The sequence below is a fragment of the Scyliorhinus torazame genome, chromosome 25, assembly GCF_047496885.1.
Source record: "Scyliorhinus torazame isolate Kashiwa2021f chromosome 25, sScyTor2.1, whole genome shotgun sequence".
NCBI classification, from domain to species: Eukaryota; Metazoa; Chordata; class Chondrichthyes; order Carcharhiniformes; family Scyliorhinidae; genus Scyliorhinus; species Scyliorhinus torazame.
Genome location: NC_092731.1, coordinates 39,708,249 through 39,733,327, shown reverse-complemented (window position 1 = coordinate 39,733,327; position 25,079 = coordinate 39,708,249). Strand labels below are relative to the sequence as shown.

The 25,079-nt window shown below is 52.4% G+C and overlaps 1 protein-coding gene and 1 non-coding gene across 5 annotated transcripts in view; one reads left to right on the top strand and one right to left on the bottom strand.

Annotated features, from left to right (window-relative positions):
- Window positions 1-407: 407 nt before the first annotated feature.
- Window positions 408-25,079, top strand: part of LOC140402496 (uromodulin-like) — a 37,151-nt gene continuing 12,479 nt past the window's right edge. The window contains exons 1-5 of one of the 4 annotated variants that reach the window (XM_072490339.1): window positions 408-781; window positions 8,324-8,373; window positions 19,700-19,844; window positions 24,201-24,277; window positions 24,383-24,547. In XM_072490339.1, the coding sequence (XP_072346440.1) occupies window positions 8,340-8,373; window positions 19,700-19,844; window positions 24,201-24,277; window positions 24,383-24,547 (421 nt within the window). In that variant the 5' untranslated portion in view covers window positions 408-781; window positions 8,324-8,339. Of the gene's footprint in view, window positions 794-8,323; window positions 8,374-19,684; window positions 19,845-24,200; window positions 24,278-24,382; window positions 24,548-25,079 lie in introns of all 4 variants that reach the window. The other 3 variants (XM_072490337.1, XM_072490338.1, XM_072490336.1) reach the window with 3 other exon arrangements.
- trnad-guc (transfer RNA aspartic acid (anticodon GUC)) lies at window positions 21,168-21,239 on the bottom strand. Its single transcript has one exon. It is a non-coding gene; the product is annotated as a tRNA-Asp (tRNA).

Genomic DNA, 25,079 nt, shown 5'->3' with positions numbered 1-25,079 from the left:
AATCTAGGACAAAGGTTCGGCACAACATCGTGGGCCGAAGGGCCTGTTCTGTGCTGTATTTTCTATGTTCTATGTTCTATTGGTACAACTAAACGAGGTTTAATCAATTTCCTGTTCTGAAGCAATGACACATTCCCGAGCACACATGTCAGAGTCACTTTATTAAAGCAATTGATTCACTTGAACAAGGTGATTTAATCAGAAAATCTTCACGGTACTACTCGTCCATGTTCGGAGTTGCTAAAACAGATGGCAAACGATGATTAGTCATTGATTACACACAGTTAAACAAATACACTGAGCCGAATGCGGCTCAGCCGACAAACACCCAGAAAATGGTCAGTGTTAGTTTGGAAAAAATACAAGTCTTGTATAGACTTAGCAAATAGCTTCTCATCACACCCTGTCAATAGGTGCGTTTACTGCACCGATTGACAATCAATACGTTTGGACCCACCTTCCAGGGGGATTTAGAAACTCACCACAATTCTTTTCAGCGAGAGTAATGTAAATATTGTCAGACTTATCTCCAGGACCTAGTTACGGAGATGATATCCACCTGACCACAAATTATTATTTAGACCAACACGTTTAACTCTTTGATGACGTTTTAAATGACTCCACGATAATGGTGCTTTGATTAATCTGATACAAATCTCAGTTTCTGGTCCAATCCATTTGCCTTATAAGCAGACAGAGGCTGTCACGGACTGTTCAACACTGAGGAACAAGCAACCTGAGTGAACCTGCTCCAGCTCACACGGCAACACCTGAAGCTCCGGTAAGCAATCAGGTATGAATTAGATGATGAGAAGGTTTAATAATAATAACCGCTTATTCTCACAAGTCCACTTCAGTGAAGTTACAGTGAAAGTTAGTAGTCACCACATTCCGGCGCCTGTTCGGGGAGGCCGGTACGGGAATTGAACCCACGCTGCTGGCCTTGTTTTGCGTTACAAGCCAGCTGTAAACTGGTTTAGCCCACTGGTTGCCACTGCTTTTAAACATTCGCTCAGGACTTTGTAACTCCAGTCCCGATACAGAGCTCATTAATGAGCTGTGTCTGTGAGGAGACTGGAGATGGATCTGGAGGATTTACTCAGCAAGTCACAACCCAAAAGTGGTTCAATGATTGGTGTGGGGGAGGGGAGGAGAGGGCTTGTGAATTGAACCAAGAAATATGAACATGTTGGGGTGAAAGTATAATGGGCAGGATTCTACATTTCAGATTCTCCAATTCAGAGCCTACGTGCTGACGCCGGGACTGAATCGGTGATGTTCTACAACCACGAAAGAGGCACCGGTCCCGGAGCAATTCAGGATGGGTTAATGGGCTCGCACCGTGCCTTGTGGAACTAGAGCAATTCCACTGAAAAACGGTGTCCCATTCTCCAGGGTGGGGATTGGCACTCGTGAGGCTGACAAGCTGCACTCGTGGGGGTCTCCCAGGCGCTCGGAGGCCCCCAGGTACATGTCCTTTGGGTAGGGTGGTACCCTGGCACTGCTGGTTCCACCTGGACAAGCTGGCACTGCCAGCTGCAGAGGCACTTCCAGGATACCAGGTTGGCCAAGGTTCCAAGCTGGCATTTTATGGGGTGGCGATCTGGCCGGGGGGGTGTCCTGCCCGGGTGTTCGGGGGGTGGGGGGTGGGGGTGGGGGGGGGGGGGGGGGGGTGAGGGGGGGGGGGGTTGCCAGTGATGTTACAGATGGGCCTGGAAATCCTCGCATAGTGAGTTCGGTATTGGGGGTTGAGTTGGGGATCGCGTTGGGGGTTCCACAAATGAGGTCACGGTTTAAAAATGGCATCTGCTCTCCCGCCACATTGAGGAGTTCCAGCGGGTGGAGATGCTCAGTGTAGGAAATGGGGCTATGTACAGCCTCAGTCGCACAATCCCCCCTAAGACCCCCTATCTGACCCGAGTGACATTACAGCATTGTGTTTCTCAATGTTGGGAAACCAGAGCCTAACTGCTTTCGCTATGGGACATTAAGCCCATTCAGTTAAATCTCACTCAATATTCCAGGCGTGGTCTCACCAAGGCCCTGTTCGTGTACTTGAATCCTCTCGCAATAAAGGCCTACATTGCATTTCTCTTCTTTACCGCCTGCTGCACCTGCATGTTAACCTTCAGTGACTGGTCTCCGAGGACACCCAGGTCTCGTTGCACACTCCCCTCTCCTAATTTATGGCCATTCAGATTATAGTCAGCCTTCTCATTTTTGAGACCAAAGTGCATAACCTGGCTGTAATGCACTTCACTCACTATAGATAGATAAACTCAATGTCTACTAACCCACTGCCAGAGAGAGACTTCACTCACGACAGATAGATAAACTCAATGTCCACTATCCCACTCCTAGAGAGAGACTTCACTCACTATAGATAGATAAACTCAATGTCTACTATCCCACTCCCAGAGAGAGACCTCACTCACTATAGATAGATAAACTCAATGTCTACTATCCCACTCCGAGAGAGAGAGACTTCACTTAGTATAGATAGATAAACTCAATGTCTACTATCCCACTCCGAGAGAGAGAGACTTCACTCGCCAGAGATAGATAAACTCAATGTCTCCTATCCCACTCCCAGAGAGAGACTTCACTCACTATAGATAGATAAACTCAATGTCCACTATCCCACTCCCAGAGAGAGAGATTGCAATCACTATAGATAGATAAACTCAATGTCTACTATCCCACTCCCAGAGAGAGACTTCACTCACCAGAGATAGATAAACTCAATGTCTACTATCCCACTCCCAGAGAGAAACCTCACTCACTATAGATAGATAAACTCAATGTCTACCATCCCACTCCCAGAGAGAGACTTCACTCACTGTAGATAAACTCAATGTCTACTATCCCACTTCCAGAGAGTTCACTGACTATAGACAGATAAACTCAATGTTTCCTATCCCACTCCCGGAGAGAGACTTCACTCACTATAGATAGATAAACTCAATGTTTCCTATCCCACTCCCAGGGAGAGACTTCACTCACTATAGATAAACTCAATGTCTACTATCCCACTCCAAGAGAGAGAGACTTCACTCACTATAGATAGATAAACTCAATGTCTACTATCCCACTCCCAGAGAGAGACTTCATTCACTATAAATAGATAAACTCAATGTCTACTATCCCACTCCAAGAGAGAGAGACTTCACTAACTATAGATAGATAAACTCAATGTCTACTATCCCATTCCCAGAGAGAGAGACTGCACTCACTATAGATAGATAAACTCAATGTCTACTATCCCGCTCCCAAAGAGAGACTTCACTCTCTATAGATAGATAAACTCAATGTCTACTGTCCCATTCCCAGAGAGAGGCGTCACTCACTATAGGTAGATAAACTCAATGTCTACTATCCCACTCCCAGAGAGAGACTTCACTCTCTATAGATAGATAAACTCAATGTCTACTGACCCATTCCCAGAGAGAGGTGTCACTCACTATAGATAGATAAACTCAATGTCTACTATCCTACTCCCAGAGAGAGAGACTTCACTCACTATAGATAGATAAACTCAATGTCTACTGTCCCATTCCCAGAGAGAGGCGTCACTCACTATCGATAGATAAACTCAATGTCTACTATCCTACTCCCAGAGAGAGAGACTTCACTCGGAAACTTAGCAGGTGATGCAGGATGAGGAGGAGGCCTCGGTGGTGGAGTTGAAAGGTAAGTGGGAGGAGGATTTGGGAGAGGAGATCGAAGAGGGGACGTGGGCAGATGCCGTAGGGAGGGCGAATTCTTCCTCTTCGTGCGCGAGGCTCAGCCTCATACAGTTTAAGATGCTGCACAGGGCACACATGACCGGGACAAGAATGAGCCGGCTCTTTGGAGGGCGAGGACAGGTGTGTTAGGTGCTCAGGGAGCCCAGCAAATCACAATAATATGTTCTGGGCATGCCCAGCGCTGGAGGAATTTTGGAAGGGCGTAGGGAGGACGATGTCGAGGGTGATAGGATCCAGGGTCAGACTGGGCTGGGGGCTCGCAATATTTGGGGTGGCAGAGGGGCCGGGAATGCAGGAGGCGAAAGAGGCCGGAATTCTGGCCTTTGCGTCCCTGGTAGCCCGGCGAAGGATTCTCCTTCAGTGGAAAGATGCGAGGCCCCCAAGTGTGGAATCCTGGATCAGCGATATGGCGGGGTTCATTAAATTGGAGAGGGTGAAATTCACCTTGAGAGGGTCGGTAATTAAGTTCTTTAGGCAGTGGCAACCGTTCTTAGACTTTCTGGCAGAACGATAGACATTGGTCAATGGCAGCAGCTCGGGGGGGGGTTTACTTTTTTTGTTCATGTTATTTACATGGAAGGTCTGAGGGGTGTATACACCTGTTGTGTTAAGTCGGGGTGTTAATGTTAATTTATTATTTATGTAACGGGGGGGAGGGGTTTGGGGGGTTGCTTTTTTAGATTGTGTTTTGTACTTAACCCTGTTGGGTTCTTTTTTCTGTCTCATTTTGTCATTGATATTTTATGAAAACCTTTAATAAAAATTATTTTTTTAAAAATAGAAGTGCCAGCCCACACCTCCCTTTTCTTGGTGCCCACCCTTTCCCCACCCTCCCTCCGACATCACTTCCCTTTTCCAGCATGCATTTCACGTTGCCTCCCCATTAATTGTCCGGCCAGCATGCAATTGCGTTCTGGGTTCTGGGTAAGGTGAGGTACTTTGTGAGTTCTGGTGATCACAAAAGGTGCTATATAAATACAAGGCTTTTTAAAAAACTGATAGGAGAATAACCAGAATTGGGGAGTGTAGAGGGTGCCATCTCTGCTACTCCACTACTGGGCCGATATCTGGGGTTTGAGTATCTGTGTGTGTCTCTCTCCAGCTGGCACTGAAACTTCAGAGGCCAGGGGATGCCGCACTGGGACACCTCCACGGAAGAGAGCACTGAATCAAGCCTGCCGTTTATCCCTAACCGGAAGCCTGAGGCTTATATCACACAGATATCCAGACCCCTACCAATGCCCAGGTGATTCTCTCTCTTGCCGGTGGTGCAACACCCACCCGGTTCCTACTTCGCTGGAGTAGCTTTCCCAAGAGAGAGAATAGGACACTGCTGTTTATTACCTAACCAGCAGCCTGTCCTGAGTGAATCGCTCAAGATGACCCTAGATTCTTGAACCCGGAATTAAGGTGAGGAATATCTTAACAATGACTTGGTCAGAGATCGCTGGTGAGAGATTGAAGAATTTAAACGACTCCAATTATCAGCAAATCAAGGTTTATTGCAAAACCCAGGTCAAAATCATCAAATAGAAGAAATTATAATAAAATCTTAAACTCTAACACAAACTAAGTCTATTCAGAAAGTACTATAACGGACACAACGAAAAATCTTATTGTTACACAGTTTTAGCAATGACACAGAACACAAATCAAGTCCCCTTCCCCAAAGCCTCAACCACTATCAAGGTCAAGGGAGTTTCGCAAGCTGCTGCAGGGTACTTACAGTCACAGGCTGCGAGAGGTCAAGTCAAAGGTGGAGAGGTCAAGCCAAGAGACCCTCAATTGAAACACAGCCCCTTTTATATCCGTTTTACCTGGCTTTTTCCTGTGTTCGGCCAGCCCCTTTTGCATTGAATCCATAAGGTTTAAAGTTCCCGCTGGTCCTGCCCCCTTTGAGCCGGTCAGACCTGTCAAGATAGGAGTACCTCCCCTAGGTCCGCCTCCAGTCTGCTTTTTGAGATAACGAGGTTGAGCTCCCTTGTGAAGATTTTCAAAGTCTTCCATCTGCTCTGGAGATCGCTGCTATGTTGATGGGGTGTTGATTGGATTCTGCTCTGGTGGAGGCATAGTCATTTACATCTGCATGGGGCTATGACCATCCCATTGTCCTGCTTGCAGACAGGCCCCTTGTGTAGTCCCGTGCCCCTTTGTCTGTGTTTTAATCTTATCTAGTTGTCTGGCTCCTTCTTCCTTGTAGCTCCTGGGGGGGGGGTTTGTAAATACCTATGCCCCTACTCGGCTCAGCGGACCAAGCCTGCTGGGAAATTTGGTTACGTTCCCTTGGCTGAAAAGTGTCCAGTTTACAGTCTCTGGGTTTTATCCTTGGGCAGTCCAAAAAGGGCCGAATTGCCCGAAAACCTTACAGGAGGTGGGTTCTGAACCACAACAATCCTACATCTCTTCCACCACAGTCAAATGAGCTTGCGTTTCCATGGGAATGAGATAGATGTGCTTGAGATACGCTATCAAATGACACTTTGACCTTCCCTATGTTAATAAAGTCTCCTCCCACTGGCACTGCAAACTTGTGGTGATACACCCCTGTACTTCCCTAGCATTGTACATAGTTATATAATAGTTGTGTGTAACGTGGCCATGTAATCCTGTGTATTGTACTGTAGCTCTGTAGAGGTTTGGTCACCTGTATGTAACCTGACCTGGCCACGGAGAGCTCCGCCTTGGCCACTCCCCCGGGAGTTAGGTATAAGACCCAGCTTCTGAGACCTGACCCATTTTGTCTGGGGTCGTCTGTGTCGGGTAAGCTTCCTATGTAGTGTATTAAAGCCTTGGTTAAAGTCTCACATGTCTTTGTGGTTCTTGACGCTTAGTGCATCAAAACTTAACTGGGCCAGTACCGGAGGACACGGGCAGCAAGCTAGCACAGTGGTTAGCACTGTTGCTTCACAGCTCCAGGGTCCCAGGTTAGATTCCCGGCTTGGGTCACTGTCTGTGCGGGGTTTGCACGTTCTCACCGTGTCATAGTTCATAGAAGGCAGAGAGTAGCAATGGAAGGGTGATTTTCTAATTGGAGGGCTGTGACCAGTGGTGTTCCACAGGGATTAGTGCTGGGACCTTTGCTCTTTGTAGTATATATAAATGATTTGGAGGAAAATGTAACTGGTCTGATTAGTAAGTTTGCAGACGACACAAAGGTTGGTGGAATTGCGGATAGCGATGAGGACTGTCAGAGGATACAGCAGGATTTAGATTGTTTGGAGACTTGGGCGGAGAGATGGCAGGTGGAGTTTAATCCGAACAAATGTGAGGTAATGCATTTTGGAAGGTCTAATGCAGGTAGAGAATATACAGTGAATGGTAGAACCCTCAAGAGTATTGAAAGTCAGAGAGATCTAGGTGTACAGGTACATAGGTCACTGAAAGGGGCAACACAGGTGGAGAAGGTAGTCAAGAAGGCATACGGCATGCTTGCCTTCATTGGCCGGGGCACTGAGTATAAGAATTGGCAAGTCATGTTGCAGCTGTATAGAACCTTAGTTAGGCCACACTTGGAGTATAGTGTTCAATTCTGGTCGCCACACTACCAGAAGGATGTGGAGGCTTCGAGAGGGTGCAGAAGAGATTTACCAGGATGTTGCCTGGTATGGAGGGCATTTGCTATGAGGAGCGGTTGAATGAACTCGGTTTGTTCTCACTGGAACGACAGAGGTTGAGGGATGACCTGATCGAGGTCTACAAAATTATGAGGGGCATAGACAGAATGGATAGTCAGAGGCTTTTCCCCGGGGTAGAGGGGTCAATTACTAGGGGACATAGGTTTAAGGTGCGAAGGGCAAGGTTTAGAGGAGATGTACGAGGCACGTTTTTTACACAGAGGGTAGTGGGTGCCTGGAACTCGCTGCCGGAGGAGGTGGTGGAAGCAGGGACGATAGTGACATTTAAGGGGCATCTTGACAAATACATGAATAGGATGAGAATAGAGGAAGATGGACCAAGGAAGTGTAGAAGATTTTAGTTTAGATGGGCAGCATGGTCGGCACGGGCTTGGAGGGCCGAAGGGCCTGTTCCTGTGCTGTACATTTCTTTGTTCTTTGTTCTTGCTCTTTGTTCACGAAAGGCAGATAAACTCAATGTCTACTATCCCATTCCCAGAGAGAGACATCACTCACTATAGATAGATAAACTCAATATCTACTATCCCACTCCCAGAGAGAGACTTCACTCACTATAGATGAATAAACTCACTGGCTACAACCCAGTCCCAGTGAGAGAGAATCACTCACTATAGATAGATAAACTCAATGTTGACTATCCCACTCTCAAGAGAGAGAGACTTCACTTACTATAGATAGATGAACTCAATGTTTACTATCCCACTCCCAGAGAGAGACCTCACTCACTATAGATAGATAAACTCAATGTCTACTATCCCACTCCCAGAGAGAGACTTCACTCACTGTAGATAGATAAACTCAATGTCTACTATCCCACTCCCAGAGAGAGACTTCACTCTCTATCGGTAAACAAACTCAATGTCCACTATCTCACTCACATTCTCTATCATTTTCCCATCTCCGGAATTTTCTCTAATGTGGATTGTCCATTTTCAATTACAGAATATCACTGAGAGAGATGAAGACGTTGTTGTTGATTCTGGGCTATCTGAGTAAGTAACCTTCATTCAGGACACCGAATACAATTGTGATCATTCAGCATCATCCCCGGAAAATAGATGGAGTAGAGAGGAAGAGACTTTTCCCCTTGGTGGAGGGATCAATAGCCAGGGGGCAGAGAATTCAGGTGAGGGGCAGGAGGTTCAGAGGGGATGTGAGGGAAACCTTTTCACCCAGAGTGCGGTGGGAGTTTGGACCCCGCTGCCTGAAAGGGAGGTGGAGGCAGAGACCCTCATAACATTTAAGAAGTGTTTCGATGTGCGCTTGTGATCCCCGGGCAGACACGGCTAGGGGCCAAGTGCCGGGAAATGGGATTAGAATAGTCAGCTGGTTGTTTTTGACCGGCCCAGACCTGATGGGCTGAAGGGCCCTTTCTGTGCAATGTGAATCTCTCACTCCAACAGCTCCTGATATTCGGATCAAACATCTGATCAAAGAACTGCAGTTTTATCCGAGAAAGTGATTTTTGGAGAGGTTTTATTGAAGGGTGTGTATTTAGGAAGGAGTTCGGGAACGAGAGGAAGATGAAGTTACTGAGATCTCTCGGGAAGACATTCCCCAGCTTCGAATGTTGGGATGAGGTTGTGGCCTCCACTGATTGGGTGGAGGGAATGGGTGCTGTGATGGGGGCGGAGAGATGGAGTTTGAGGATCAGTGACATGGATTGGGGGCGGAGGGATGGAGTTTGAGGATGAGGGACATGGATTGTGGGCGGAGGGATGGAATTTGAGGACGAGGGACATGGATTGGGGGTGGAGGGATGGAGTTTGAAGATCAGGGACATGGATTGTGGGCGGGGGGATGGAGTTTGAGGATCAGTGACATGGATTGTGGGCGGAGGGATGGAGTTTGAGGATCAGGGACATGGATTGTGGGCGGAGTGATGGAGTTTGAGGATCAGCGACATGGATTGTGGGCGGAGGGATGGAGTTTGAGGATCAGGGACATGGATTGTGGGCGGAGGGATGGAGTTTGAGGATCAGGGATTGGGATTGTGGGCGGAGTGTTGGAGTTTGAGGATCAGCGACATGGATTGTGGGCGGAGGGATGGAGTTTGAGAATCAGGGACATGGATTGTGGGCGGAGGGATGGAGTTTGAGAATCAGGGACATGGATTGTGGGTGGAGGGATGGAGTTTGAGGATCAGGGATTTGGACCGTGGGCGGAGGGATGGTGTTTGAGGATGAGGGACATGGATTGTGGGCGGAGGGATGGAGTTTGAGGATGAGGGACATGGATTGTGGGCAGAGGGATGGAGTTTGAGGATGAGGGACATGGAATGTGGGTGGAGGGATGGAGTTTGAGGATCAGTGACATGGATTGGGGGTGGAGGGATGGCGTTTGAGGATCAGGGACATGGATTGTGGGTGGAGGGATGGAGTTTGAGGATCAGGGACATGGATTGTGGGCGGAGGGATGGTGTTTGAGGATGAGGGACATGGATTGTGGGCGGAGGGATGGAGTTTGAGGATGAGGGACATGGACTGTGGGTGGGGGGATGGAGTTTGAGGATCAGTGACATGGATTGTGGGTGGGGGGATGGAGTTTGAGGATCAGTGACATGGATTGGGGGCGGAGGGATGGAGTTTGAGGATCAGTGACATGGATTGGGTGCGGAGGGCTGGAGTTTGAGGATGAGGGACATGGATTGTGGGCGGAGGGATGGTGTTTGAGGATGAGGGACATGGATTGTGGGCGGAGGGATGGAGTTTGAGGATGAGGGACATGGATTGTGGGCGGAGGGATGGAGTCTGAGGATGAGGGACATGGATTGTGGGTGGAGGGATGGAGTTTGTGGATGAGGGACATGGATTGTGGACGGAAGGATGAAGTTTGAGAATCAGGGACATGGATTGTGGGTGGAGGGATGGAGTTTGAGGATGAGGGACATGGATTGTGGGCGGAAGGATGGAGTTTGAGGATCAGGGACATGGATTGTGGCGGAGGGATGGAGGTTAAGGATGAGGGACATGGATTGTGGGCGGAGGGATGGAGTTTGAGGATCAGGGACATGGATTGTGGGCGGTGGGATGGAGTTTGAGGATCAGGGATATGGATTGTGGCGGAGGGATGGAGGTTGAGGATGAGGGACATGGATTGTGGGTGGAGGGATGGAGTTTGACGATCAGGGACATGGATTGGGGCGGAGGGATGGAGTTTGAGGATGAGGGACATGATTTGTGGGCAGAGGGATGGAGTTTGAGGATGAGGGACATGGATTGTGGGCAGAGGGATGGAGTTTGAGGATCAGGGACATGGATTGTGGGTGGAGGGATGGAGTTTGAGGATGAGGGACATCGATTGTGGGCGGAGGGATGGAGTTTGAGGATCAGGGACATGGATTGTACGGCCAGAGGAAATTGCGACCTAAGGATCTGAGAGGATTTGAGTTTGAGGATGGCCAAGGGAGTTTACACAATGACCTCAGTCGGAGAGTTTGCCGGGGGAGCTGACAGCTTTGTTTATCTGAGGGACAATGTTGAAAAAACTGCTGGTCTTTATTCGTTTTCCTTTCTCCCCAGCCACACTTGTGTCTCTGATCTAAGAGATTATAACTTGCCGGTAGTTGATAAATTAGCTAGCTATTTGACTTCTCAATGCAGTAAGTCACCTTGGACTGGCATGTGGTGGTCATGACTGCAACAGGTAGCAATCTGTGGGAGACATCGCAACGCCGGACACATATCAGCAGAAAGTGTCTGCAGCTCAGGAAACCTTTGGCTGCGAGTTGCTGAGCTGGAGTCTGAGTTGTGGACATTGCGAAGTCACGGGGAATGGGAGAGTTTCCTGGATACTCAGTTCCAGGGGGCAGTCCCAGGTGAACGGTGAGGGACCGGAGGGTGTGATTTCAGGGAAGGTGGTGATGGAGGAGCCTCAGTCCCTGACTTCGCCCAACAGGAATGAGGTGTGTGTTACCTGTGTGGATGAGGAGAAGGACTGGAGTGTGGAAGAGGGGACTGAGCATGGCACCATGGTGAAGTTTGCCATCTCCAGTGCTTGGAGAACAAGAAGCTTTGTGATAGGAGACAGTTTGGTCAGGGGCAGCGAGACTGTACTCTGCAGGCACAATCCGGAGCCCGTCCAGTGCCGGGGTTCAGGATATCTCCTGTCTGGAGAGGAACTTGGCCGTGAGAAGGGGAGGATCCAGTGTTTGTGTCTCATATGGGATTCAATGACACACACAGGACTTGGACACAGGTTCTGAATCGGGGATTTGAGCAGTTGGGGGCAAGAATCTCGAAACGTTGTCACTTTGGTTTATTCCCTGAACCAGGTACCAGTTGAGACAGAGCCGAGTGTTGTGGAGAGCCCGTACCCAGGGGCAGGGAGATGGACTTTCCAAACCTAGAACTGATGTATTCCGTTCCAAACAAACAAAAAGGTGGAGGGGGGAGGGGCGGGGCGGGGGGGTGAGGCGCTGGAGGGAGGGGAGGCGCTGGAGGGAGGGGAGGCGCTGGAGGGAGGGGAGGCGCTGGAGGGAGGGGAGGGGCTGGAGGGAGGGGAGGGGCTGGAGGGTGGGGAGGCGCTGCAGGGAGGGGGGGCGATGCAGGGAGGGGAGACGCTGGAGGGAGGGGAGGGGCTGGAGGGAGGGGAGGGGATGCAGGGAGAGGAGACGCTGGAGGGAGAGTATGTGTGGGAGGGAGGGGAGGCGCTGGAGTGAGGGGAGGCGCTGGAGGGAGGGGAGGCGCTGGAGGGAGGGGAGGCGCTGGAGGGAGGGGAGGCGCTGGAGGGAGGGGAGGCGCACTGCAGGGAGGGGGGCACTGCAGGGAGGGGAGGCGCTGGAGGGAGGGGAGGGGCTGGAGGGAGGGGAGGGGCTGGAGGGTGGGGAGGCGCTGCAGGGAGGGGGGGCGATGCAGGGAGGGGGGGCACTGGAGGGAGGGGAGGCGATGCAGGGAGGGGAGGCGCTGGAGGGAGAGTATGTGTGGGAGGGAGGGGAGGCGCTGGAGTGAGGGGAGGCGCTGGAGGGAGGGGAGGCGCTGGAGGGAGGGGAGGCGCTGGAGGGAGGGGAGGCGCTGGAGGGAGGGGAGGCGCACTGCAGGGAGGGGGGCACTGCAGGGAGGGGAGGCGCTGGAGGGAGGGGAGGCGCTGGAGGGAGGGGAGGCGCACTGCAGGGAGGGAGGCACTGCAGGGAGGGGAGGCGCTGGAGGGAGAGTATGTGAGGGAGGGGAGGCGCTGGAGGGAGGGGAGGTGCTGGAGGGAGGGGAGGCGCTGGAGGGAGGGGAGGCGCTGGAGGGAGGGGAGGCGCTGGAGGGAGGGGAGGCGCTGGAGGGAGGGGAGGCGCTGGAGGGAGGGGAGGCGCTGGAGGTAGGTGAGCACTGGAGGGTGCCAAAATGCAGGCCGGAGGCTCGGCTCAGATGAGGGGCTGGAGGGATGTGAGGCACCGGAGAGAGCTTGGGCACTGGGCAGTGTGACGCTGTGGAGGGAAGCTATGCCCTGGGGAGAGGTGGGATCCTGCAGGGAGGTGAGGTGTGGGAGAGGCTGCAGGGAGGGTTTGAGTGGTGGGAGGGCAGATGTAGTGGTAGGTGATGGAGGGAGAGTTTGGGTGGAGGTAGAATTTGGGTGGAGAGGTGGAAGTGGTGGCGGAGGGCTTGGCGAGGGGTATCATGGGCATCAGGGGGGTTTAGGGAGGGAGAGTTTGGGTGAAATGAGGCTTTGGAAGGAAGATCTGGGGAAGGATAGTTTGGATTGGGAGTGTTCCGAGATGGAGGGAGTGTTTGCTGAGGAAGGCTTTGGAGATGGAGGGTTTGGACGGAGCGAGAGTTTGGGCGGAGCGAGAGTTTGGGGGGAGTGAGGGTATGGGGGGGCAAGGGAGAGTTTGGGGGGGGGGGAGTGAGGGTTCTGGGGGTGAGTGAGGGTTCTTTGGGCGAGTGAGGGTTCTGGGGGCGAGTGAGGGTTTGGTGGTGCGAGGGAGGGTTTGGGGGAGCGAGGGAGGGTTTGGGGGAGCGAGGGAGGGCTTGGGGAGCGAGGGAGTGTTTGGGGGAGCGAGGGAGTGTTTGGGGGAGCGAGGGAGCGTTTGGGGGAGCGAGGGAGTGTTTGGGGGAGCGAGGGAGTGTTTGGGGGAGCGAGGGAGTGTTTGGGGGAGCGAGGGAGTGTTTGGGGGAGCGAGGGAGTGTTTGGGGGAGCGAGGGGGTGTTTGGGGGAGCGAGGGAGGGTTTGGGGGTCCGAGGGAGGGTTTGGGGGTCTGAGGGAGGGCTTGGGGGAGCGAGGGAGGGCTTGGGGGGGTGAGGGAGGGTTTGGGGGTGGGAGGGAGGGCTTGGGGGCGCAAGGGAGAGTTTGGGGAGTGATGGAGGGTTTGGGGGAGCAAGGGAGGGCTTGGGGAGCGAGGGAGGGTTTGGGGGAGCGAGGGAGAGTTTGGGGGAACGTGTGAGGGTTTGGGGAGGAATGAGGTTTTGGGGGCGAGGGAGGGTTTAGGGGGAGCGAGGGAGTGTTTGGGGGCAAGGGAGTGTTGGGGGGGCAAGGATTGTTTGGGGGGGCAAGGATTGTTTGGGGGGGCAAGGGAGGCTTTGGGGGGCAAGGGTAGGTTTTGGGGTGGCAAGGGAGTGTTTGGAGGGTCGAGGGAGTGTTTGGGACGGTTCGGGAGTGTTTGGGATGGCGAGGGAGTGTTTGGGACGGCGAGGGAGTGTTTGGGACGGCGAGGGAGTGTTTGGGGGAGCGAGGGAGTGTTTGGGGGGCAAGGATTGTTTGTGGGGCAAGAGAGGGTCTGGGCGGCAAGAGTAGGTTTTGGGTGGGCAAGGGAGTGTTTGGGGGGGGGCAAGGGTGGGTTTGGGGAGGGACGGTGGGTGGGTTTGGGGAAGTGGAGGGTGGGTTTGGGGGAGGGGGTTTTGGGGAGGGGGGGAGGGTGCGTTTGGGGAGGGGGAGGGGGGTTTGGGGAGGGGAGGGGGGGTTTGGGGAGGGGAGGGGGGGTTTGGGGAGGAGGGTTTGGGATGGCGAGGGAGGGTTTGGGGGAGCAAGGGAGGGTTTGGGGTGGCAAGGATTGTTTGGGGGCAAGAGAGGGTCTGGGGGCAAGGGTAGGTTTGGGGGGGCAAGGGAGTGTTTGCGGGAGCGAAGGAGTGTTTGGGGGAGCGAGGGAGGGTTTGGGGGTTGGAGGGAGGGTTTGGGGGTGGGAGGGAGGGTTTGGGGAGTGAGGGAGAGTTTGGGCGTCGAGGGAGGGTTTAGGGGGAGCGAGGGAGGATTTGGGGGAGCAAGGGAGGGTTTAGGGGAGCGAGGGAGGGCTTGGGGAGCAAGGGAGGTGTTGGGGAGCAAGGGAGAGTTTGGGGAGTGATGGAGGGTTTGGGGGTGCAAGGGAGGGCTTGGGGGGCGAGGGAGGGGTTGGGGAGCGAGTGAGAGTTTGGGGGAGCGTGTGAGGGTTTGGGGAGGAATGAGGTTTTGGAGGGCGAGGGAGTGTTTGGCGAAGCGTGTGAGGGTTTGGGGAGCGAGTGTTTGGGGGGCAAGGGAGTGTTTGGGGGGGCAAGGATTGTTTGGGGTGGCGAGGGAGTGTTTGGGACGGCGAGGGAGTGTTTGGGACGGCGAGGGAGTGTTTGGGGGGGGCAAGGGTGGGTTTGGGGAGGGACGGTGGGTGGGTTTGGGGAAGTGGAGGGTGGGTTTGGGGGGGAGGGGGGTTTGGGGAGGGGGGAGGGGTGTTTGAGGAGGGGGGATTTGGGGAGGGAGTGTTTGGGGAGGTGAGGGAGTGTTTGGGACGGCGAGGGAGTGTTTGGGACTTCGAGGGAGGGTTTGGGGGAGCGATGGAAGGTTTGGGGGGCAAGGGTAGGTTTTGGGGGGGGAAGGGAGTGTTTGGGGGGCAAGGGTGGGTTTGGGGAGGGACGGTGGGTGGGTTTGGGGAAATGCAGGGTGGGTTTGGGGAGGGGGGTAGGGTGCATTTGGGGAGGGGGAGGGTGGGTTTGGGGAGGGGGGGAGGGGGGGTTGGGGAGGGGGAGGGGGGTTTGGGGAGGGGGAGGGGGGGTTTGGGGAGGGAGGGTTTTGGGAGGGACGATGGGTGGGTTTGGGGAGGGAGGGTTTGGGGAGGGAGGGTGAAGAACAAAGAATGATACAGCACAGGAACAGGCCCTTCGGCCCTCCAAGCCTGTGCCGACCACGCTACCTGCAGAAACTAAACCGCCCACACTTACGGATTCCGTAACTTTCCGTTCCCACCCTATTTATACTTTTGTCTAGATTCCCATTAAATGCCACTATTGTACCTCCCAGGCAGCGCTTCCCATATAATTACCACCCTCTGTGTAAAAGACTTGCCTCGTGCATCTGTTCTAAACTTTTCCCCATGGGCTTTGAACCTATGTCCCCTAGTACTTGACTCTCCTACCCTTGGAAAGAGCATCGTCACCACCCGCTTGAACTCGCTGCTCCCCCAGCCACTTGTATATATCCCCAATTCTTCCCTCACCTTCCACATCCGGAAGTAGCAGTCGCTCCAGCAGAGTGTATCCCGGCAACTAAGGGAACCCCCTCCAGACATTTTGTGCAAAGTCTCTAACCTGCAGATACCTGAACTCACTCCCCCTCGGCAGCTCTACCCTCTCCCTTATCTCCTCCAGACTGGCGAACCCTCCTCCAAATAGAGATCCCTCACCTTGACCAGCCTCACTTCCCTCCACCTCCCGTATGCACTAACCTGCCCCCCCCCCCCCCCCCCCCGCCGCAAACCCATGATTCTCGCACAGCGGCGTTAGCACCGACATCCCTTCCACCCTAAAATGCCTCCTCAGCTGATTCCATATCTTCACCGTGGACTGCACCACTGGGCTCCCTGAATACCTACTCGGAGCCATTGGCAATGCTGCCGTCACCATAGCCCTCAAACTAGGCCCCTCACAAGATTCCACCTCCATCCTAACCCACTCTCCCTCTTCTCCTTCCCACCACCGCCGCACCTTGTCCACATCCCCCATCCATAAAAATGAAGAGAGTTCGGCAACGCCAACCCCACCTGCGGCCTCTGCCTCTGTAGCAGGGTCCCCCCCCCCCCCCCCCCACCCCGGCACCTTCCCCGTCCATACAAATTCCACTTTCCGAAAAAAGGCGTTTGGTACAAAGATCGGGAGGGCATGAAAGATAATCAAGAATCTCGGCAGAATATTCATTTTCACCACTTGGACCCTCCCCGCCAGCGTTAAATTCAGCGTATCCCACCTCTGATGATCCTCGCTCGCCACCTCCACCAGCTTTGTTAAGTTCCACTTATGGAGCCCCCTCCATTCTCTCGCTACCTGAATCCCCAAATACCTAAACCTATCCCTCACTACCGTAAATGGCACCCCCCCTAAATTATCCCACTGTGCCAGCTCATTCACCGGGAAAACCCTGCATTTCCTTACATTCAACTTGTACCCGAGAACCCTCCAAACCTCCTCAGCAGGCCCATAACCCTTCCCATACTCTCCAACAGATCCAAAACATACACCAAGAGGTCACCGGCATAGAGCGACACCGTTGCTCCCTCTGTCCCTCATAATCCCCCGCCACTCTGCCGACCCCCTGAGAGCCATCGCCAATGGCTCTATAGCCAGTGCAAAGCAGCGGCGACAGCGGGCACCCCTGCCTCGTACCCCTGTGTAAGTCAAAGCTTTGTGAGCTCATATCATTCATCCTCGCCCTTGGTGCCACATACAGCAACGGCACACAGGCCACAAATTTCGGCCCAAACCCAAACCTTCCCAAAACCTTCAACAAGTACTGCCACTCCACCTGATCAAATGCCTTCTTCGCGTCCACGGACACCACCACCTCCGGTACCAGAGCCCGTGACGGATTCATCACCACATTCAACAGCCGTCTTATATTACTCGCGAGCTGCCTGCCCCTCACAAAGCCTGTTTCATCTTCTACCACCACCCCCGGACACACTCCTCCACCCTCCCCGCCAACAACTTACCCAATACTTTCACATCCGTGTTCAATAGTGATATGGGCCGATACGACGCACATCCCACCGGGTCCTTCCCCTTTATCGGGTTAGTTTGATTACTGCCTGCGTCATCGTCTCCGGCAACTCCCCCTTCTCCAGCGCTTCATCAAACGCCCCAACAGATGTGGTGCCAGGTCCGCTGCAAATTCCTGATAAAATTCTGCCGGGTACCCATCCGACCCTGGGGTCTTCCCCGACTTCATACCCCTGATACTATCCTGCACGTCCCTCAGCCCCAGGGGCTCCTCCAACGCCTGCCTCTTTGCTTCCTCCACCTGGGGAAATTCCAGCTTGTCCTGACACCGCCCAGTTCCCCCTCCTCTCTCCCCGGGTCTGCCTCTTAAAGACCCTGCTTGTACTCCCTAATTGCCTCATTTATCTTCCCTGTCTCTGACACCACATCCCCAGCCCCAGTCCACATCTTCAATATTTCCCTGGATGCAGTCTGCCTCCGCAGCTGGTGCGCCAGCATGCGGCTCACCTTCTCCCCATACTCATATTGCACCCCTCTTGCCCTCCGCAGTTGCCCTACCGCACTCCCTGTTGTCAGCCTGTCAAAGTGCATCGGCAACTTTTTTCTCGTCTCCAATCCCTCCACAGTGGGCACCCTCGAATATTCTCTGTCCACTATCTTGCTCACGAGACGGTCATGTTCCTTCCTCCTTTCCCTATCCACACGAGCCTTAAAAGAAATAATTTCACCCCCGGACCACTGCCTTCAGTGCTTCCTAAACAAATAGCCGTCGGCACGTCCCCATTCTGATTCAACTCCACATGCTCCTTAATCACCGCCGGCAGCTTATCACAGAAACCTCCATCCGCCAACAACCCCGAGTCAAACCTCCATCCCAGCCTCTGCTCTCGTCCTGATCTGAACCGATTCTCCAGCCAGTGGGGCGCATGCTCCGAGATAACTATCCCCACATTCTCTGACCTCTCTGACCAAAATCTCCCGACCCAGTACAAAGTAATCAATCCTCAAATATAACTAGTGGACGTGTGAAAAGAAGGAATACTCCCTTCCCCCTGGGTTCTGATAATGCCATGGATCCACCATACCCATCCTCTCCATAAACCCCCCCGAGCCCTTGCCATTCACACCCCACCCACCGACCTGAGGCTCGGCCTATCCAACCCTGGTTCTAAGATACAATTGAAATCTCCTCCTATGAACAACTGGTTCTTGTCCAAATCCGGGATTGCTGCCAGCAACCCCTTCATAAAAGCCACATCATCCCAATTTGGGGCATACACATCTACCAACACCACCGGTGCCCCTTCCAATACCCCACTCACACTCACATATCTCCCACCCAGATTCCTTACCTCCTTCGCACACACGTATCCCATTTTTTTGCTCATTAAAATTGCCATTACCCTCAATTTCAAATCAAACCCCGAGCAAAAATCCAGCCAGACCCACCCCTTCCTTAACCTAACCTAGTCCTCCACACAGAGGTGCATCTCCTGCAGACAGACCAACCCCGCTTAAAAACTCCTGTGGTACGCGAACAGCCCCGGCCTTTTAACCGGCCCATTGTGAGGAAAGGCTGATGGACTTGAGGTTGTTTTCGTTGGAGAGAAGAAGGTTAAGAGGAGACTTAATAGAGGCATACAAAATGATCAGAGGGTTAGATAGGGTGGACAGTGAGAGCCTTCTCCCGCGGATGGAAATGGCTGGCACGAGGGGACATAGCCTTAAACTGAGGGGTAATAGATATAGGACAGAGGTCAGAGGTAGGTTCTTTACGCAAAGAGTAGTGAGGCCTTGGAATGCCCTACCTGCAACAGTAGTGAACTCGCCAACATTGAGGGCATTTAAAAGTTTATTGGACAAGCATATGGATGATAATGGCATAGTGTAGGTTAGATGGCTTTTGTTTTTTGACTTCCCATGTCGGTGCAACATCGTGGGCCGAAGGGCCTGTACTGCGCTGTATCGTTCTATGTTCTATGTTCTATTCAGTCCCCGGACGTTCCATATTACCAGCCTTAGCGGAGGCCTGTGCCTCCAATCCCCTCTACCATCCATCATCTCCCCATTTAACTCCCTCCATTAAATCCACCCTGTACTGAGCCCATTCCAGATGGCCTCTTTCCGTCCATGATCAAGTCACCCCTCACCCCCTGCCACGTGTCTTGTCTGGTATCTTAACACCTGCGATGTCCACAGTTTGTGTTGAGCTGCAGATACAGTGTTGGGTTCTACATGCTCCATCCCCAGGGTCACAGATCCCCAGAGACGGAGCTGGGAGATGAGGAGTAAACTGGTTTGGAGAAGGAGCAGAGATTCCAGCTTCCAATTCAGGGATTGATAGCAGACACTGGTTGAAAATGAGTTTGTTGCAATGCAGCCGAGCCAGTGTGTAATATTTCCTAATCGTTATTTTAACAATAAACAGCTTGCTGTCATTCAGCTGCCGTCTCCATATCTGTCGACCCGTGTGTGAATCACAAAGTTCTGGAGCAGCCATGGAGGAGCGTAAAGTGTCTGAATCAAAACTGTTCCGCTGATTTGCAATGTGATAACGGTCTTGTCGCTGGATGGTCCAGATTCAACAGGTAAGACCCAGGGGAAAACGCGATTAAACTCATCAGAGGAACTGCAGAGAAAGTGGGATCGTTATTCAGAGCAATGGGGCAGGGAGGGAATACTGGGAAAGGGAAGATGTGGTTTCTGCAGAGTGAAACATGGGGAATAATGGGAGATTCCCAGGGAAATAGAACAGAGATAAAGGGCGGATCTTTCCCAGATACAGTGGAGGTGCAGCGTGAGGGCCTGTACCCGCTCCCAGGGAGCAGACCATCGAGCTGGGGCACTGACCCACCAGAGGAAGCGGTGACAGCTCTGCTCAGTGCTAACAGCCTGCTGAGGAGGACAGGCACCCAGCGCCGGAAAAGGGTGAGTGACCATTTGCGTTCTGCCAGGGTACGTCACTCCTCCCATCACTCGCACACTCACAATGAGCTCACTCACTGCCAGCACCACTCCCTCTCCCACACACATCTGCACCTCCCCTGCATCTCGAAGAACAAAGGACAATACAGCACAGGAACAGACCCTTCGGCCCTCCAAGCCTGCGCTGACCTTGGTACCTGCCTAAACTAAAACCATCTGCACTTACGGAGTCCGTATCCTTCCATTCCCACCCGATTCATATATTTGTCTACTTTCCGCTTGATTGCCACCAACGTACCTGCTCCCCCCGCCCCCCCCCCCCAGGCATTAAGTTCCATATATTTACCACCCTTTGTTTAAAACATCTCCCTCGCACATCAGTTCTAAACTTTTCCCCATGCACTTTAAACCTCTGTCCCCGAGTACTTGACTCTCCGACCCTCAGAAAGAGCATCTGACTATCCACTCTGTCCATGGCACTCATAATCTTATAGACCTCTATCAGGTCGCCTCTCAACTTCCATCGTTCCAGTGAGAACAGACCGTGTTTGTCTAACCTCGACTCGTAGCTAATGTCCTCCATACAATCATAGATTATCATAGAATTTACAGTGCAGAAGGAGGCCATTCGGCCCATCGAGTCTGCACCGGCTCTTGGAAAGAGCACCCTACCCAAGGTCAACACCGCCACCCTATCCCCATAACCCAGTAACCCCACCCAACACTAAGGGCAATTTTGGACACTAAGGGTAATTTATCATGGCCAATCCACCTAACCTGCACATCTTTGGACTGTGGGAGGAAACCGGAGCACCCGGAGGAAACCCACGCACACACGGGGAGGATGTGCAGACTCCGCACAGACAGTGACCCAAGCTGGAATCGAACCTGGGACCCTGGAGCTGTGAAGCAATTGTGCTATCCACAAGGCTACCGTGCTGCCCATAAAAAATAATTCCCAATTTTTTTTTGGTAAGGTACAAACTCTCCCCGTCGGGGAATTGAACCCCAGCCTCCCGCGTGACAGGCAGGGATACTAACCACTATACTAACGAGGAACTAATACAATGCAACACCCTCGTAAACCGCTTCTGTCCTCTCTAAAGCATCCATATCCTTCTGGTAATGTGGCGACCAGAATTGTACACAATATTCCAAATGAGGCCCAACTAAAGTCCTGTACAGCTGCAACATGACTTGGCAATTTTTATATTCAATCCCCGACCGATGAAGGCCAACCTGCCGTCTTAACCACCACCTTATCCACAAGCATTGCCACTTTCAGTGATTGGTGGACATGTACGCCCACTGCGTGTCCGTACTCGCAAGAGTTCTACCATTTACTGTGTAATTCCTACATGCATTGGACCTTCCAAAATGCCACATGTCCGGATTAAATTCCATCTGCCCTTTCTTTGCCCAAGACACAATCCGTGTCTGACAATCCTCTTCACTATTTGCAACTCTTCCAATCTTTGTCATCACCTCATCACCCCTCCACCTCCACTCACCACCCACAGCTGCCTGGCATTGTTACCTTCCGCCCTGGCACACGTCCAGCACACACTCTCTCCACCTGTCTCCATGCAGGACAAGCTGGCTCACAATAAAACAGAGATTCCAGACGAGCGGATGGGTGTCCAAGCTGAAAGGCCTCGCGGACTTCAAGGAGGGAATCCTCAAGCTAATTGGGGAGGAAGTCGATCACCCCTGTGCTGAGGGTGAGGTGACCAATAAACCGAGGGACGAGCCAGAACACCATCATCCATATCACCAACCTGACATGAGTCATGGCTCCGGTACCGGGGAGTAGTCCTGGGAGCTCCCAGCCAGACCTAAGAAAGCTCTGACATCAGCGAGGTCTCCGATGTTGTCATTGAAGAGCCGCAATAGTTTTCATCCACCTCCTGCAGCAGCGCAGAGATACCTAGCTCAGGGGGATCTTGTTCTAAAGATGCCGTGTGGTCACAACCTGGTGAGCAGCTCAGTCTCTCTGACCAGGCAGAGGCAGAGATGGCCCAGGCTGCCTCCTCTCAGAGCATTGCTGGAGGCCAGGAATATGATGAGTCCCAGTCAGATGTGGAGCCTCTGGACTTGGTCAGACCTCAAGTCACTGGACTGCAAAGGAAACATCTGGAACATCAGGAAGGGATGCCAGCTTCACTCCTCAGTTTGAAAGCCGGGACTGAAGAGTGTGAATGCTTCTGTCTGAGGAGATCAGACCGACCCCGCGACACAACCAGGTCAACACAGCGAGATGGTGACTGCCGTGAAGATCTTGGTTCTGGCACCGTTGCAGGACACTCTCCGTGGTGAAGAACACACACTGAATGGTGAGGGACGCATACCCCATGGTGAAGTGCATATTCTCCATGGTGAGGGACACTCACTCCGTGGTGAGGGACACTCACTCCGTGGTGAGGGACACTCACTCCGTGGTGAGGGACACTCACTCCGTGGTGAGGGACACTCACTCCGTGGTGAGGGACACACACTCCGTGGTGAGGGACACACACTCCGTGGTGAGGGACACATACTCCGTGGTGAGGGACACTCACCCCGTGGTGAGGGACACTCACTCCGTGGTGAGGGACACTCACTCCGTGGTGAAGGACACACACTCCGTGGTGAGGGACACACAATCCGTGGTGAGGGACACTCACTCTGTGGTGAGGGACACTCACTCCGTGGTGAGGGACACTCACTCCGTGGTGAGGGACACTCACTCCGTGGTGAAGGACACACACTCCGTGGTGAGGGATACTCACTCCGTGGTGAGGGACACACACTCTGTGGTGAGGGACACACACTCCGTGGTGAGGGACACTCACTCCGTGGTGAGGGACACTCACTCCGTGGTGAGGGACACTCACTCCGTGGTGAGGGACACACACTCCGTAGTGAGGGACACACACTCCGTGGTGAGGGACACTCACTCCGTGGTGAGGGACACTCACTCCGTGGTGAGGGACACTCACTCCGTGGTGAGACACACACACTCCGTGGTGAGGGACACTCACTCCGTGGTGAAGGACACACACTCCGTGGTGAGGGACACACACTCCGTGGTGAGGGACACACACTCCGTGGTGAGGGACACTCACTCCGTGGTGAGGGACACACGTTCCATGGTGAAGGACACACACTCCGTGGTGAGGGACACTCACTCCGTGGTGAATCTCAGTAACACTACCCAGAAGCCAGTTGTGACAGGGAGCCAGTTGGGGTCCAGTTCACCACTTTGTCTGCATCTCATCTGCTTCTAATTCCCTGATCTGTCTGTCTTGTTGGATGTTGTCCAAACTCCTGCTAAAACCCATGTGAATTACATCATGCACATTACCCTCATCAACTCTCCACGTAACTTCCTCAATGCAATCACATTAGTCAAACTTGATTCCCGAGGAAATCTATCCTGACTCTGATGAATTTATGTCTTTCTTCACCATGGTAGATATCATCTCACACAATTATTTCCCGTAATTTACCCACAACAGACATCAGGCGGAGTGGTCTGTCCTTAGTGCTCCTGTCTCTTCATCCTGGTTTTATCAATGTGATTAGTCCTCCAGATCTCCGGATCCACACCTATAGCCACGGTCGATGGGTGAAGCTGCTTTGAGTCTTTGTTACATCTTCCCTTGTTCTCCTCAGCAGCCTGGGATACATTTTGTCTCTTTCAGGGGATATGTCCACTTTCCAGGGTGCTAAATATGGTAATAGTTCCTCCCTGACTTAGTTTATCTCATTGCACATTTCACACACGTCCTCCTGAATACAATGTGAAATGGAAACAGAACAGGCTGGAAATACTCAGCAGCTCAGTCAGCTTCTGTGGAGAGAATCAGAGTTAATGTTTGGTGTTGTGATAACTCCCCTGTCCTGACGAAGGGTCATCACAAACAGAAAGGTTAATTCTGTTTCTCTCCACACAGGCTGCCTGACCAGCTGAGTAATTCCAGCTTCATTTTATTTTAATTTCCCCAGTACAGCGACTGACTGTGTGATTGTTCTTTCAGTCCTGGTGGATCGATCATTCCTGAGACTGTTGTCGCAATCAATCACTGCTCCACAAACGCCCCGGGCTGGTTAAACGGTAATTTCAGACTCTATTATCTCAGATTTACATTGACTGTCCAACAGTATTCACACTGGATACACTTTTCACTCTGTTCCCTCTGTTTCACTCTGTTCATTTCAGGTTCCCATCCCACTCCGGGTGATGGGGAGGTGACGAGGAGAGTTTGTTTTCACTGGAGTGGAAATCCCTGTCACTGGACTCAGGAAATAAAGATCAAACGCTGCAGCGATTACTTTGTTTATTACTTGTCGACGGCACCCACCTGTAACCTCGCTTACTGCACAGGTACATTGGGGTTTTAAATGGAGTAAACGGGTAATTCTGGGATGTCCCAGGTCAGCAGCAGCAATGATAAAGTTACATCAGACCTTCCTGCTGTAAGGGACTGAAACCCAAAGTGTAATTTCCAGCGACGGGAATTACAACTGAATCAGACACTGTTACAGCTCCTTTGTAACCCTTTCCCAACTCAGTCACCTTGCTGCAGTCGGAGGGGAAACGCTCGAATCAATTCCAAAGGATGTGAGAAATGGACACTTGGAGAATGAGGATCTGACTGGACACAGTCGACATGGGTTAATGTGGGGGAAGATGTTTGATGAACATATTGGACGTTTTTTGGGACGTTACTGACAGAATTGAGAAAGGGCATGAAGAGTTTATGTATTTTCAGAAAGTTTTGGATAAAGTTACCAACAGGAGTTTGGTCAACAAACTAAACAAGATGTTGGCAAAGATTAAGAATTAGTTCACAAGCAGAAACCAGAGAGTGGGAATAAAGGGGTGACTCTCACATTGACAGCCTCTGACGAGTGGG